The sequence below is a fragment of the Salvelinus sp. IW2-2015 genome, linkage group LG25 (assembly GCF_002910315.2).
Source record: "Salvelinus sp. IW2-2015 linkage group LG25, ASM291031v2, whole genome shotgun sequence".
Classification (NCBI taxonomy): domain Eukaryota; kingdom Metazoa; phylum Chordata; class Actinopteri; order Salmoniformes; family Salmonidae; genus Salvelinus; species Salvelinus sp. IW2-2015.
Window position 1 is genome coordinate 18,108,696 of NC_036865.1, and position 15,964 is coordinate 18,124,659.

General features: G+C 42.4%; 1 protein-coding gene across 1 annotated transcript in view; it reads left to right on the plus strand.

Annotated features, from left to right (window-relative positions):
* The window catches only part of LOC111951594 (serine protease HTRA1A), a 35,787-nt gene that overhangs the window by 17,625 nt on the left and 2,198 nt on the right, over positions 1 to 15,964 (plus strand). The window contains exons 4-8 of the mRNA XM_023969763.2: positions 11,494 to 11,688; positions 12,166 to 12,198; positions 12,432 to 12,546; positions 12,798 to 12,855; positions 13,120 to 13,215. Coding sequence (XP_023825531.1) covers positions 11,494 to 11,688; positions 12,166 to 12,198; positions 12,432 to 12,546; positions 12,798 to 12,855; positions 13,120 to 13,215 — 497 coding nt within the window. The remainder of the gene's footprint in view (positions 1 to 11,493; positions 11,689 to 12,165; positions 12,199 to 12,431; positions 12,547 to 12,797; positions 12,856 to 13,119; positions 13,216 to 15,964) is intronic.

Here is a 15,964-nt window from a genome sequence, read left to right on the forward strand (position 1 = left end):
TGAGCAAATTAAGTGTGTGAGTGTCAGTGTGATTGTGAGTGAGTACAAAAATGAAAAACAAATGAAAGGGTCAGTGCAGATAGTCCTTGTTGCCATTTTGTTAGCTATTTAGCAGTCTTATGGCTTGGGGATAGAAGCTGTTCAGGGGCCTGTTGGTGTCAGACGTATTGCTCCGGTACAGTTTGTTAAGCGCTAGCTCGTTGTATTTCTTGTCCTGAGGTGGAATATATACAGCAGTCATGCTAACAGCTGAAAAATCTCTCAGGAGGCAGAAGGGTCAGCATTTGACCATCAGGTATTCCAAGACAGGTGAACAATGGGTCGAAACTTCAGCATACCATTTGCTGTTGATGAAGAGGCATAACCCTCTCCCTCTCGATTTCCCTGAATTCATTGTCATGTCCGCTCGGTGAATGGAGAATCCATTGAGTTGGATAGCCATGGGGGGCATCTTGTCCGAACGCCATGTTTCAGAAAAGCAGAGAATATTGCAGTTACGAGATTCACATTGATAGCAAAATCACAATCGGAGGTCCATCTTATTACCAAGTCATTGGCCAATAGAATGGAGAGAAGAGGTGGCCGGTTTTCCCTTTGTCTTAACCTCGCCTGGACTCCCCCTCTCCTGCCTGTTTTGTTGCTGGCGTTTTCTCATGGGCAGCCCGGAATTGAAGAAAGAGCCCGGGGCAGATGAGTCAAAGTTAAAGCCGGAATTAAGGTTAGTAACTGCCAATCTTCACAATATTCCTTCAAATTGAAACTTTATGGAATATTATAAGTGGCATAAATAAGAGGGTTTGAGGAGTGTGACTTTACACAGTAGCTCCCATGCTATTTAATCCCTGCCTATGAGCGTGAGTGGGAATGACATTGAGAGTTTCAACTCCCAGGAGACAGATTGGATTTGAAGTACATCCTTCCAGGCCAACAGCAGCCATCTTGGTGCAGTACTTTCCTATATCTTACAACTGCAAATCTAGACACCACTAGCAAATGTGAGCAACAATTGAACAATAACAATTACTTAATATTATTCCCTATTGGTAGAAAGTTGTTATTGGTAGAAAGTTGTTGTTCAGCTTGATAACACAGCTGATTGTTTGAGAGGTGCAACATGTGCAACGAAGTGGTCCTTGTAAACGCTGGCATTCAACACATAGTTAATGTTGGCAATGGCATTCAGATAAAAATACTTCAGAGACAACAGTCGTTAGGAAACGATTCTCTGAAAGAAACTTGGAATACATTCTGCAAAGACTCATTACCAGCAGATGAATACCCATGTCATGCTCCAATGAGCAAATAGTTTTGCTCATAAATGGCATGGAGGTAGGCCATGCAAGGTTTTTGCCGAGGCAGCGTACAGTAACTTAGAGAGATTGTTGCTTTGTGGACTAGTGGGATACACATCCCACATGAATCATATTCGACAGCCATATGAAGGAATGTCTGGCACCCATTCAAAGCCACATGCTAGGAGTAACTGCACCACAGAATGCCTCGCAGAGCATTCCCTCGCTTCAATGCACAGCTGAAAAGACACTCATGACAAGGACAGGGCTGCACACAGCCTCGGCCAAAACGCCAAGACAAGCACAAGGTTATGTTTTCTTTTATGCGGCCTACAGTGGTTCCCCAAACTGGCCCTGGAAGACCACTGTGCTATACACTCTGGTCTACATTCAATACACATACTAGACAACTGGAAGGTGATATCAGACCCAAAGCAGTGATCCATGGACGTCTGAAGAAAAGATTATGGATGGAAAATACAGCATCATTACTTCTCAAAAACCAGTTTCAAGACACTGAAAAGTCTAATGGTTTGTGCCCTGTGGTAAGACTACCATCCAACTACTGGTTGACCATGACAGCCCAGTACCTGACTGTGGATTGACCATATACCCCGTGCCCCACTCTGGCTACATAGCTAAAACAGCTGTTGAACTCTTTGCCCCAGTTTTCTCTTCTGTGTGAGAAAGTGTCTACCCAGTCTGCCCAGTGGGCACAGTCCCAGTTCCATGACTAACCCCACAGTGGGACAGGACAGAGGCTATGGGCTAGGGGGAGAGGGGAGGGGGTCTGACTCATGACACCCCAGCTAATGAGACAGTGGGTACGGGCAGGGGAGAGTGGATATTAGGGAAAGAGTCGACTAGAGATGGAAAGTGTCAGTGCGAGAGAAATTAGAGGATGAGAGAGAGAGGGAGATAATTAGAGGCCAAAATAAAGGAAAAGTTGGAATTTCCACATTTTTATGAAAAATACAGTAAGTTGTCACAGTTCTGTCCTCAGGGCTTCAGGTCTGTACTCTTTTAACTATGTATTTATTTCCCTCTTTTCCTCACTCTCCCTCCATCTGTCCCTCTCTTGCCTCAAATGTGCGTCATGAGTATGGGTGACTTCTATCAAACTTTGTATTTCATATCAGCACACTGAGAGAGAATCGATCACACATGTTTATGACTTTGAGCTTTGAAAGTTGACTTTTTGAATGTAGAATACCCTCTCTTCTCCCTCGGTGCTTCATGAGAAGCAGAGTTTATTGGCGGCTGGGTCGGTCCGTTCTTGTGTGGTGTACCCTCGTCTCTGGGGAAGACATTACACGTCTGCAGCTACATTAGTCTGTCTGCAGAAGTTGGGACTTCAGAGGATGGGAAGGAGAAAGGGAAAAAGTGCTACATTCATTTCTGACAGAGAGAGAATGGGATGGAGAGGCAGACAAAGACAGAGGAGATGTGGCCTGGAAAACGGATCCAAATGTCTGCAAAGCTAAGTGATCTAATAGGCTAATGAGATGGCTGTGTGATGTGACGCTGGGAAGATAAAGCTAGAAGTCATCATGCGGGGGAAAGAGCAGCTTGTTAACCCTATCCACTCCCTCACTCACTTCCTCAACTGTTGGTGGTGCAAAGTAGCGCACTGTCGGTGTCCTCAGTTTAGAATATTTGAGATGATTTTGTTCATGGAAGTCATGTCAACAGACTGAGGGCAGTTAAACACACCCAACCAAATGAGGACACCACATCCTCATCAATAAATACAGTGAGTATATGTGTCTCAGTACTCAACCACAATGTTAGTCTGTATGCTCCCCAGGTCGTCCACCTCCTAAAGGGTGGTAGGATGACTGGCGCTGGCTAGACCGACCAGGGCTCTTATTGGTCCCCGTTCAGGAGACATCCAGGACATGCTCTGTTTCTCAGTGGAAAGAGTGGCGTCCTTCAGAAAGAAGCAGAGGGAAAATGAATCACATCCTCGTCTCATCCTCCATTTCACTCGCTCTCCCACAATCGCTCCCATCCTTACGGAAGCAGCGTGTCGGGACGAGGGCCAAGGGAAGCAGACTGGCCTTGCTCTTTTATTCCATGCTCCAGACAAGGCCTAGTTTGTAGGTGGTTGTTTCCCAGGCCAGCGATGCAGTGGAAGAGAGACCCATACATCCTAACCGCATCTCATCAGATCTGCATGGCCCACAGATTAAAGGCGTGTGGTGTCTAGCCGCCCGTTGGTGAGATGCCATCCAGTCTTCCAGAGTGTCTGTAAATCATGCTGGAAACACAGAGAAAGCTTTCGACCATGTGTTTGCTGTTGTGTTGGCTGTGGCATTTACAACAACATGTGCACCATATTGATCCCCAGAGCTGATGGTTCTGCAGGTATTATCATGTTGGATCAAGCTCCTCTTTATCCACTGAGGCACAACCCTTGCGACAAAGTTCATGTGTAGCCATAGTAGCGTTCACCCACACACGGTCACACCATTTGCTAGTGGCCCCATGATATGTATGCATGGTAGCATAGGACTAAAAAGTTAACATAATACCTACAGATGCGCTGTCTTAATTTGACCCTGCTTCTCACAGCAGGAAAATAATCATGCAGTAACAGGAAATGTGAATTATTATGTGGATTATAATACATTTTGTAGAGGTTGATACATAATTAGATAAATGTTTTGTTACCGCAAATCAAGTCTGACATTAAGCGGAAATTAGTAACTTTAGAAGCATTTTTTAAAACCTTGAATACACTACAATTTGCGTATTGCCTTGAAGTCCCCTATAAGAAAAGCACAGTAGTGACCACAGCAAAGACTCTAGAAGTGGTCATAGGTTTAATCACCAAACAGGGGGTGTTTCACTGGCATGCCTCTGTGCTGTTAACAGTTGTTTTTTGTTCGGGTTCATGTAAAATTAACCCTTTTTCTCAGGTTTCCATACGCCTTTGAAACTATTAGCGACAGTCCATCACAGCGTGAGGCTTGACAAAAACCAAGTTTGCACCTGGGATCAAGTCATAAAAGTTAATGTAATGGGTTTTTAAGTGATTCCAAACGGCCAAAGCTGTAATTTGAAACAAAGACTTGTCTATGGCAACAAAGGAGGTATTTTCCTCGTTGGTCCTTCCACCATCTCCCATGGCAGACACTCTAGATGTACAGTACAATTTTGGTTGAGATGATAGGATAAAGCCTGAATGTCTGAAATTCTTACCACCACTTCTAAGTGCCTCTGACATGCAACTGTTTTTCTGGATGGCTGCTAGTAAATACTGGTGCTTTCTGTTGAAGTTTATCTGTCACTATCTCAGCCTCTATTAAAATGATATTGTGCCATTCTCAGTTATCTTCTGTATGAGTCAGCGGAGAGCTTGGGAAACAGGTATTTTTTATAGAAAGGTTGAAATTTCAACTGAAAGTTTTAAGTTAAGATCTAGAACAAGGCAGTAGTGCATTTAACTGAAAGCATCTCACATGATGTTGGGGACGGCCAACGCAGGAGAGGGTTGCCTGCTCCTCTTCTTGTTAATTGGTCGCAAGAGTGCCAGTGAAACAAATTTATCTGGTCACGTACATTTTTGGTTCACGGGTTGCTTTTTTATCATCATGATTTATTCAAACTGTAATGTGCAATTGACAAAAAATTAACCAACTTTCTAAAGAGGCAACAATGGCACGGTGTAACGGCTTTCGTTGGTGGAAGGAGAGGTGGACCAAAATGCAGCGTGTGTAACGTCCTGACCAGAGTTATTATGTGTTTTGCTTGTTTAGTGTTGGTCAGGACGTGAGCTGGGTGGGAATTCTATGTTGTGTGTCTAGTTTGTCTGTTTCTATGTCCAGCCTAATATGGTTCTCAATCAGAGGCAGATGGTAATCGTTGTCCCTGATTGAGAATCATATATAGGAGGCTTGTTTTGTGTTGGGATTTTGTGGGTGTTTGTTTCCTGTCTCTGTGATTGTCTGCACCAGATAGGTCTGTCTCGGTTTTTGCACATTTGTTATTTTGTATTGTTGTTTGTAGTGTTTCACTTGTTCTTCATTAAACATGTTTAACACTAGCCGCGCTGCACTTTGGTCCTCTCCTTCACCCCTGGAAGAAAACCGTTACAGCGTGGTACGTATCCATAATAACTTTTAATGAGAATGAATACAAAATACAAAAAGAACAAGAGAATCAAAATGAAAACCGAAACAGTCCCGAATGGTGAAAACACTAAAACGGAAAACAACTACCCACAACTCAGTGGGAAAACAGGCTACCGAAGTATGATTCTCAATCAGAGACAACGATCGACACCTGCTTCTGATTGAGAACCATACTAGGCCAAACACATAGAAATATAACGTATAGAAAAACAACCTAGAATGCCCACCCCAACTCACGCCCTGACCAAACTAAAATAAAGACATAAAAAAGGAACTAAGGTCAGAACGTGACACACGCGACTGCCCCTGTCTGTGTGTGTCAGGGCTCCACATGCATGGGAGGTTGTGGAAACCCTCCAGACCAGTCAATCATCCCTGTTGTGGCCAGCTTGGGCCAGTGAAAAGATTAGGCCATTATAATAATGCTATTTTTAATCTTGGCTATGTAAATGATTAAAAAGATGGATTCCTGAAGCTGTTTGTTTTTGTGTCGTGGGAGGATGGACTCTACAAGGTGTCGAAAGCGTTCCACACGGATGCTGGCCCATGTTGACTCCAGTGCTTCTCACAGGTGCGCCTGCCACCTACTGCTATACCCCTTTCAAAGGCACATTAATATTTTGTCTTGCCCATTCGCCCTCTGAATGGCACACACACACAATCCATGTCTCAATTGTCTCAAAGCAAAATCCTTCTATAACCTGTCTCCTCCCCTTCATCAACACTGATTTCAGTGGATTTAACAAGTGACATCAATAAGGGATCACAGCTTTCACCTGGATTCACCTGGTCAGTCTATGTCATGGAAATAGCATGTGTATTGTTTTGTACACTCAGTGTATTTTAGAATTTAAAAAAAATTATGTGAATGTCAATGCCATTGGGTAGGCTTATTAAAAAAGGCATTCTTATAGTGGTAATGCATACTTACTTTATATATATTTTTAAAATCTTTTTTCTATAGGCTTTTTTTGTATGAAAGATCAAATGACCTATTGAAATTATGCACGCATCATTCAGTTTCCTGTCAAGTCTTGACCTGGGCCAGTATTTTTGTTCCTTTGAGGCAGTAGCTTTCAGTTGCAGGGCACTGGCCCTGTGTACTACTGGCAAAATTAACTGAATGTCGAGCCCTGCTGTGTGCGGTGCATGTAGCCATGTGGCCTATATGTCTACCACTGTTTGTAGCCATTAGCGATGCTAATGATAGCCTAATTGTTTTTGGATAGATGGAAAAGCAATTAAAACTTCAAAGTAGCCTATGCCTACCTGTCAGAATCATGATTATTTGCATCAATCCAGTGGCCATTTGTTTTGAAAACTCCATCACAAGTATGCTACAAAAACACTGCTAGCCAAATACAACTGTCTGGCTGGTGTGCACCTGAATTAAAGGGGTACTACACTGAAAAATCTAAATTTCTCAGATTTTATCCAGACCTCAAAAAAAGGTTCCCTATTTTGGTTTAAGCATTGTTGTTGACATATTACATCCAATTTGGTTGTTTTTCTATTAAAACGGGTGCTTATGAGAGCCAAAAAGTTTATTGCTGTTGTATCGTTTTGGTATCAAGTATACTTTTTTCATATTCTACCCTCTGGAAGGTTGTGTAGAAAATAACACATGGCACTTTGAACTTTGCACTTTATTTGAACAGTCTCTTATTTTAACAGTCTCTTATTTAAACAGTCTCTTTTCTTTGCTGTTAGAGTTAATCTACCCAACTCAAGGAACACAAGCTAATTTGAAAGATGGCTAGTCATTATTAGCCTGGTTTTGTATGGAATGCATGAACATTATGGGACACAGGCCAGGTCAATTCTCATTGTTTGTAATAAAAAAAATTGTGCAACCAAATCATGTGCTGGTGCCACAAACTGAAAATGTTTGGTGCAACAGTGTCACCAGTGGAAAAAGTAAGTATAGAACCCTGGATGAGTGTTAATGCATTAAGGCCCATGGTCCAAAACAACCTGGTGAGTCACTTCTGGTCAAGAGAAAGTCAGAAGCACTGAAATTACATTTACAGTATTCGACTCGGTATCCACAAGGACAAAAAGCAGCTGAGTACAAGTGGTCAGTAGGTGATAGCTAGACTAACAGTCCTCACACATGAATAGCCATTTGATGTTTGCTTTATTCCTATTCACACCTAGACACTCCCACCCTCAAGGGCTCATATCAGCTAGCCTTGGCATCCACAGTGTATGAGTTAATGTGTGTACGCATGACTGTACCGCCCACAAGTCAGTGGCAGCATTGTGTGGAAGCAGATGGATATGTGCAGGTGTTTGTCAAGTTGTGTTTTTCATTATTCACTGGGCTGAGACAATTCAATAAGCGACAGGTCAATGTTATATTGATCACGCTGTTATTACCAGTATCACCACAGCAAGCGGTTGGTAGACCGTCTCAGTGTTAGGGATTCAGATCGGGCTGACTTCTCTCACTTCCTCCCTCCATCTGCTTATCCCTTTAACTCGGTGGGGTCAAGGTACGGGGTGGTGTGTTTGTGAGGGTGTGTGTGTGGGGAGTCACAGACTGGATAGCAGTTCACAGACTGCTATTCCGGTGTCAAGTCTGGATGAAAGAAATTAGAGGGAGTGGTGGTGGGGTTACGCACTCTCATCTTCTAACTGTCATCTTCTATTAATACCTAGGCTACACCTCAGGGGTCAAGTTCGCACTGAGTTTCCTCAACCCAAAAAGCTCAAATGGCGTCTTAGAGTGTTAGATGGATTTTATACTGTATAAAGACCTATTCAGCTATTGTTGGCAACGGTCAGCAGTCAAAAGTGGCCCTTATGTTATGTCGTCACTCCGCAGAGATGACAATCACCATGTAATAACCTAGTGTGTACACTATATTGGAAAGGAAAATGTAGTGTTATCATATTTTATGATGGCACTGCACTATGAATATCCCTGGGTAGTTGATTACAGGACGTGTTTCTGTGTTTGGATACAGAGACTTTTGTCTGTGTGTATCTTTGGCTTGTTGGCCAGTCAGTCTCAGTTACCTTAGCTTCCACACTGTGACTCTATTTATAACCCAGGGTAAACAAAATGGATACAGGGGAACAACCGGGAAAGGTCTCTCAAGATTGTGCTGTTGTCAGGGAGTTTGTTGGGTGGTGTGTTGGGAACTACACACTCAACGTGATGTGGCGACGCGTGGGCTATGACCATACACTCATTGGCTATGACTGAACAGAAGGGAGATGATTTCATGCAGACAGGGAAACTGTGGATGGATAAATATACCCTCTGTCTGTCTGTCTGTCTAGGCACTGTTTCTGGCTCATGGTTTCCTTACCATGGAGTCTCAGTTGTTCAAGAGTTTAACATAAGTGGATTTGTACTGTTTTGAGGTACTGGCCAGTGGCCACTAATAAAAGAGATGCACTGTGATAGGAGAAAAATGAGGATGGATTAAAAAAAACATTGTAGTTACTCCACAATACTAACCAAATTGACAGAATGAAAATAAGGACGCCTGTACAGAATACAAATATTCTAAAGCATGCATCCCATCCTGTTTACAACAAAGCACAAAAGTAATGCTGTATAAAATGTGGCAAAGCCACTAACTTTTTGTCCTTTTTTTTACCCAAAGTGTTATCTTTGGGGCAAATCCAATACAACACATTACTGAGTACAGCACTATATTTTCAAGCATAGTGGTGGCTGCATCATGTTATGGGTATGCTAGTAATTATTAACAACTGGGGAGTTTTTCAGGATAAAAAATAAACGGAATGGAGTTAAGCTCAGCCAAAAATCCTAGAGGAAAACCTGGTTCAGTCTGCTTTCCACCAGACAATGGGAATTAATTAATTCACTTTTCAGCAGGACAATAACATAAGACACAAGGCCAAATCTACACTGGAGTTGCTTCCCAAGAAGACAGTGAATGTTCCTGAGTGGCCGAGTTACAAGTTTGACTTGGTTTGACTTGGATATGTGGTGGTGTGATAGTGTTAAACGATATACTGTTCTATCTTTTGTTTTATGTGTAATGTAAGTGCCTTAATGTGTTTGGACCTCAGGAAGAGTAGCTGCTGCCTTGGTAATGGGGATCCATAATAAATACAAATACTTAAATCTGCTTGAAAATCGATGGCAAGACCTGAAAATGGCTCTCTAGCAATGACCAACAGCCAATTTGACAGAGCTTGAAGAATTTTGAAAATAATAATGGCCAAATGTTGCACAATCCAGGTGTGTAAAGCTCTTAGAGACGTACCCAGAAAGACTTACAGCTGTAATCGCTGCCAAAGGTGATTCTAACATGTGTTTACTCAGGGTGTTTTATTTATTTTTCTTTTATTTTTTTTTATTTTTTTACAAATGTTCACATTTCGACATCATAGAGTATTTTGGGTAGATCGTTGACAAAACATGCCAATTTAATCCATTTTAATCCCACAAAATGTGAAAAACGATAAGGGTTGTGAATACTTTCTGAAGGCATCCTTATATCACTGGCGGTCAGTGCTGTTTATTTTTCATGAGTATGGCCTTATTTCTATTACAGTATATTGGATGAATCTCATTCATATTCCATTCACCTAGTTCAATGTAACAACGATAGGTTCAGGCTACTACATGATACTCAAATTTTCCCTATATCCATCATGAGGTGGCTACAACCTAGCCTATGAGTGAATGTTTACAATGTAGGTGCACACAGGTCGAGAGAAATTTGAGATGATGGACAGTGACACATGGACAGACAGTGACACATTCACTGCCTGCATCTAGCTTATCTTGGATGTAATCTTTAGTCGAACAGTTGCAAACAAGAGTTTCTATTGGACAAATTCAGGTATTTTTATCCCTGTTTCGTTTGCTTCCGTTTAAGAAACGCTTTTCAACAGAATCGGCAGAATGAATACACCCCTGATCATGCATAAACACAGTTCACTTTCATAGCAGTCACATTGTATTCCTTCTCGCCTCTATGCACTCTCCTCCTCTCACCCTTTCCCTTCGTTTGTGGACTTCAATGAACAACACATCAGATGTATGTGACCAGGCAAAAAAAAACATTCCAAGCCAAACCATGTCATAACAGCTACACACAGCCTTCATCGTTGTCACCATATTAGCTAAAGTAACGTCCTAGTCAACATAGCCAATGAAACTAATGCTTTAGTAAACTCACTACATACAGTTTTTGTTGAAAACTGTTCAACTACTGTCTTTCTCTCTCTTTGAGTCAACTACTCACCATATGTTATGCACTGCAGTGCTAGCTAGCTGTAGCTTATTCTTTCAGTACTAGATTCATTCTCTGATCCTTTGATTGTCAGTTCATGCTGCAAGACCCCTGATAGGTTGGAGGACATCCTCTGGAAGTTGTCATAATAATTACTGTGTAAGTCTATGGAAGGGGGTGAGAAACAAGATCCTCCTAGGTTTTGTATTGAAGTCAATATACCAAGGGGAGGACGGAAGCTAGCTGTCCTCCGGCTATACCATGGTGCTACCCTATAGAGTGCTTGTCACGTATACTACCTCTCCGGCCTCTAGGTCATCAGGCTGCTGATTATCCCGTACACCTGTCACCATTGTCAAGCGCACCAGCGCCTCATGACACTCACCTGGACTCCATCACCTCCTTGATTATCTTCCCTACATCTGTCACTCCCCTTGGTTCTTTCCTCAGGTGTTATTGACTCTGTTTCATGTCAGTGCGTTGTTTGTGTTTCGTGTTTATTGTTTTGTTTATTTATTAAAACACAAACTCCCTGTACTTGCTTCCCGACTCTCAGCGCACTCATTACAGTGCTATTGAGGCTACTGTAGACTATTTGGTGACATTAATATATTTAGTACAGTTTTATCTAAAACCTTTTCAATGTTTTACTATTTTTATTTTTATGAAATTGTGAAAGGATGGTCCTCCCCTTCCTCCTCTGAGGAGCCTCCAATGGTATGTATGTGGGGAAGGATAGTTTTACGGCCCACAGTGTCTAGTGCTGCTGCTTAGATATAACTCAATGTTACTGAGGGATGTGTACCTATTAAATATCTCCCCCCTAACCTGTCCCCCCTACAGATCAAGCTTCCTGTGCTGATGTTGGGGCGTTCGTCAGACCTGAGGCCTGGGGAGTTTGTGGTGGCCATCGGAAGCCCCTTCTCCCTCCAGAACACAGTTACCACAGGGATAGTCAGCACAACCCAACGAGGGGGCAAGGAGCTGGGCCTACGCAACTCTGAAATGGAATACATTCAGACAGACGCTATTATCAACGTGAGTCTGTGAACACATGCACGCACATACACACACATCACAAAGGATTGTGAACTGAGAACTGAAGTAATTGTCACGTTCCTGACCTTATTTCCTTTGTTTAGTCTTTGTTTAGTTGGTCAGGACGTGAGCTGGGTGGGTATATTCTATGTTTTGTGTTTCATTGGTTTAGGTGTGTATTATTGGCCTGATATGGTTCTCAATCAGAGGCAGGTGTTTTACGTTGTCTCTGATTGGGAACCATATTTAGGTAGGCTGTGTTCACTGTTTGTGGGTGATTGTTCCTGTTCATTGCGTTCTTTGTTTTCWCTAGGTTCACATGTTCAGGTCTGTAGCGTCGTTGGTTTCGTTTTGTTTATTGTTTTGTTCGTGTTTATAAGTGTTCCAATAAATATGGAAACGTACCACGCTGCGATTTGGTCCTCCTCTCTTCCACCTAACGACGAGCGTTACAGTAATGTTATTTTCTGTTTACAGTATGGTAATTCAGGAGGCCCTCTGGTGAATCTGGTGAGAATACTGTTTGTTTATTGACAGCTATACAGTTTTTGTACATGTCTAATAGACAGCAGATAATGTGTCTGAATGATGGCACATAATATTTTGAGACTGTATGCAACTGTGTGATTGCGTGTAGGAGTGTTACAGTGTTATTAGTGTGTCACTTTGTTTATGAGTGATTCTGGTCAGTCTGGTTGTCAGACACTACTTGAATGACTTTGTTATTGATTGTGTTATTGAAGGATGGTGAGGTGATCGGGATCAACACTCTGAAAGTGACGGCTGGTATCTCATTCGCCATCCCCTCCGACAAGATCCAAGAGTTCCTGACTGAATCCTACGACAGACAGTCCCGAGGTAGGACGCTAAATCCCTATGGTCATCCTGTGTGTAACATCTAAATATGTCCCATTAGTGTAAGGTTCTGTCTACACTCTTATCCACATGTTTTGAGGATAACCATAAACACTTACAGACATTTTGATTCAAGCCCCTTTATAACTAATCTTAACCCATGGCCTAGCTTCAGAATCACTCAACTATCCTCCAAGTCGAAAGGTATACCCCATTGCAAACCTGGTGGTTTTCTTGTTGTTGTGTTTCCTTAGGAAGAGCTGTGACAAAGAAGAGATACATTGGTGTGAGGATGATGACACTCACCCCAGCGTAAGTAGATCCTTAGTCACTCACCTTATACTTGTAATGAAAAGGATAAAGATGGTACTTTTCTTTTCTAGGACCGTCAACTCCCGATACATGCAAAGAAAGATTTGAAACTGTGAATGTGTACACTAAACTGGAAAATGCAGTTATTCAAAGCTGTCAAAAAGAATGTATTTGAACTGGACCTGGTGAACTGCATTTCAGTTTGATATGGAAAACAGAGGACTTCTTCTTAAAACGGAGCACCTCTTCCCCTTCACTCTGTAGGTTAACCAAGGAGCTGAAGGTGCGACACAAAGACTTCCCTGATGTCACCTCTGGAGCGTACGTCATGGAGGTGATATCTAAAACGCCGGCCGCGGCGTAAGTACAAACTAACAGGGATAGTAGAAACTCACTCCATCTCACCAACAGTGGAGGTTTCTTATGAGTGTGAGGACAAGTTATCTGACTTTTTCTGTGCTAAGGGATATTGTCTTTGGCTCCTTCCGCTGACTGTACACATGTTTCAAATTTATATAGACCCTCAACGCCCAACTCTCCCCACACAAACTCACTCACATTCACACTCTCTCTCCAGTTTTCACGTGCAAATACACACACACACACACACACACACACACACACACACACACACACACACACACACACACACACACACACACACACACACACACACACACACACACACACACACACACACACACACACACACACACACACACACACACACACACACACACACCCTTACTAAAACATTGCTGAGACTCACTTTAAAATTCTTGTTCACCCACTCAAGAATCCCCTCCCGACCACAGTTCTACCAGAGAGGGGTTGGGGGACACTGAGGTCAGCCATCCCCTTCCTCCCTCAAGCAGCAAGGGGTATGCTGTGGTTTTCCTGGGACCACTCACCCAACCCTAGTACACTCTCTGTGTTTCATTGGAGATATAAGTGTTAGTCGTGTTTTCCTGAGTAGTATGAGGGGAATGTGGAAGTGTGGCTGTATTATAAGTGGTGGTGGCGGCCACTGTTCACATGTGTGATTAGAGAGTAGTTGTGTGCAAATTGGAGGCCTTGATATCACTTCTGGTAACCGCTCCAGTCTTTGTGCAATTTCATTTTACTAGATTTCTATTCTGGGTGTGTTTGGTCTATGGGAGTGTGTTGCACAAAGCAGTCTCCACCTGACTTACTGTAATTATTGTGGTCTTGATGAAGGATAATTGAAAGGGGTCAATTTGTTTTCATTTCAGTTCATTGTAGCACTAAGGCATCATAGAATGTGTGAAAGGCAACAAGGCCGATGGAATCCATTCTTAGCTGATTGTCAGTGCAATAAAGACCAATATTGAGTCTATACCTTAAAATGATCTTATAGCTAGGACTGGGCGGTATATTGTATTTTACTATATATAGGGTGTCCACCAACTCTGCCCTGAGTTGTTGAATATGTGCTTTGGTGATGACATTTTCCTTCCTTATGTTATAAAATAAATTTTACCAAGACAAATATGTTTGGAATCGTTCAGTGGGATCTTCCTCTAACATACATTACGATTATATCCAAAAAGTCGGATTTCATAACCTAATACATCCCATAATAAGCACCTAGCTCTGTTGACAGAGCGACACCTAGCTCTGTTGACAGAGCGACACCTAGCTCTGTTGACAGAGCGACACCTAGCTCTGTTGACAGAGCGACACATAGCTTCTGTTGACAGAGCGACACCATAGCTCTGTTGACAGAGCGACACCTAGCTCTGTTGACAGAGCGACACCTAGCTCTGTTGACAGAGCGACACCTAGCTCTGTTGTGACAGAGCGACACCTTAGCTCTGTTGACAGAGCGACACCTAGGCTCTGTGACAGAGCGACACCTAGCTCTGTTGACAGAGCGACACCTAGCTCTGTTGACAGAGCGACACCTAGCTCTGTTGACAGAGCGACACCTAGCTCTTGCCAAAACTTTTGAGGATTTTACATTTTGTGGTCGCCATCTTCCAAGTTGTTTCCGCAGGTCGCAAATAGCAAGATTAGCATGACACAAGCTGAAATAAATGTAAAAGGCTTTGAAAATAAAAAGCTTGCGGTACGCTCAGTGCTCTTAATACATTTCACAGAGATGTGCTTGTTTTGTGAGAAGTCTTTGAAAAAGAACAGGAACTTCAAATGAATATGAACAGTGTGTACTAAAATATGTCTCAAATTCGACATCTATCTTACCAATATTGTTTTAATGGTGCTTTCAAGACAACTGGGAACTCGGAAAAGAATGAGGTCAAATCAAGACATCAGTGGTCTTCAGGTCAGAAAGTCAGAGCTCTAGAAAGATGGCAGATTTTCCGAGTTGGATGACAGTTCAAACTATTTTTCCCCTTCAGAGCTAGTTTGTCCAGTTGTTCCCCGTTATCTTGAAAGCACTGAAGTTGGAAGTCAGAGATTTCCGAGTTCTCAGTTGTCCCCAGTTGTTTTGAACGTGGCATATGTCCTTCGGATTTGAGAAGAAATATGACGAGTTCAGTGGTAAACCTGTCAGGTAGCCTTATGCCACATTCAATACAACTGGGAACTGAGAAATAAACAAGCTCCGACTGGGAAAAATAGTTATGAACGGTCATCCAGTTTGGATTTCCAAGTTGGAAACTCTGGCTCAGACTTTCCGATCTGAAGATCACTGACATCATGATTTCAGCTAGTTCCCAGTTGTCTTGAAAGCACCGTATATTCTCACACAGCATCCAAGCCTAGCTGACGCGATGCTAGTTTCCTGAATTTTTTTAATAAAAAAATAAAAAATGTACTACTTTTTTTCTCTGGCCCCCATTTAGTCACCTTAATTTTGACAATCCTACAAGGGTAAAAACGCCAATAAATCTTGAACTGATTATGATAGAGACATGAGGTTTGGACCATTGGTTTTCTTAAAGGATTATCCACAATTAACATATATTTTTCCAATTGGTCAAAAGATGCGATTTTGATTGGACAGCCGGTATTGATGCATGGACCAGTTTGGGTTTTTATTTAACCTCCTATAACGGTATTTCAATGTTTGGTTTGTGCCCCCTGTCACTCAAGGAGAGGGCAGTTGCTCAACCATGGAGTCACG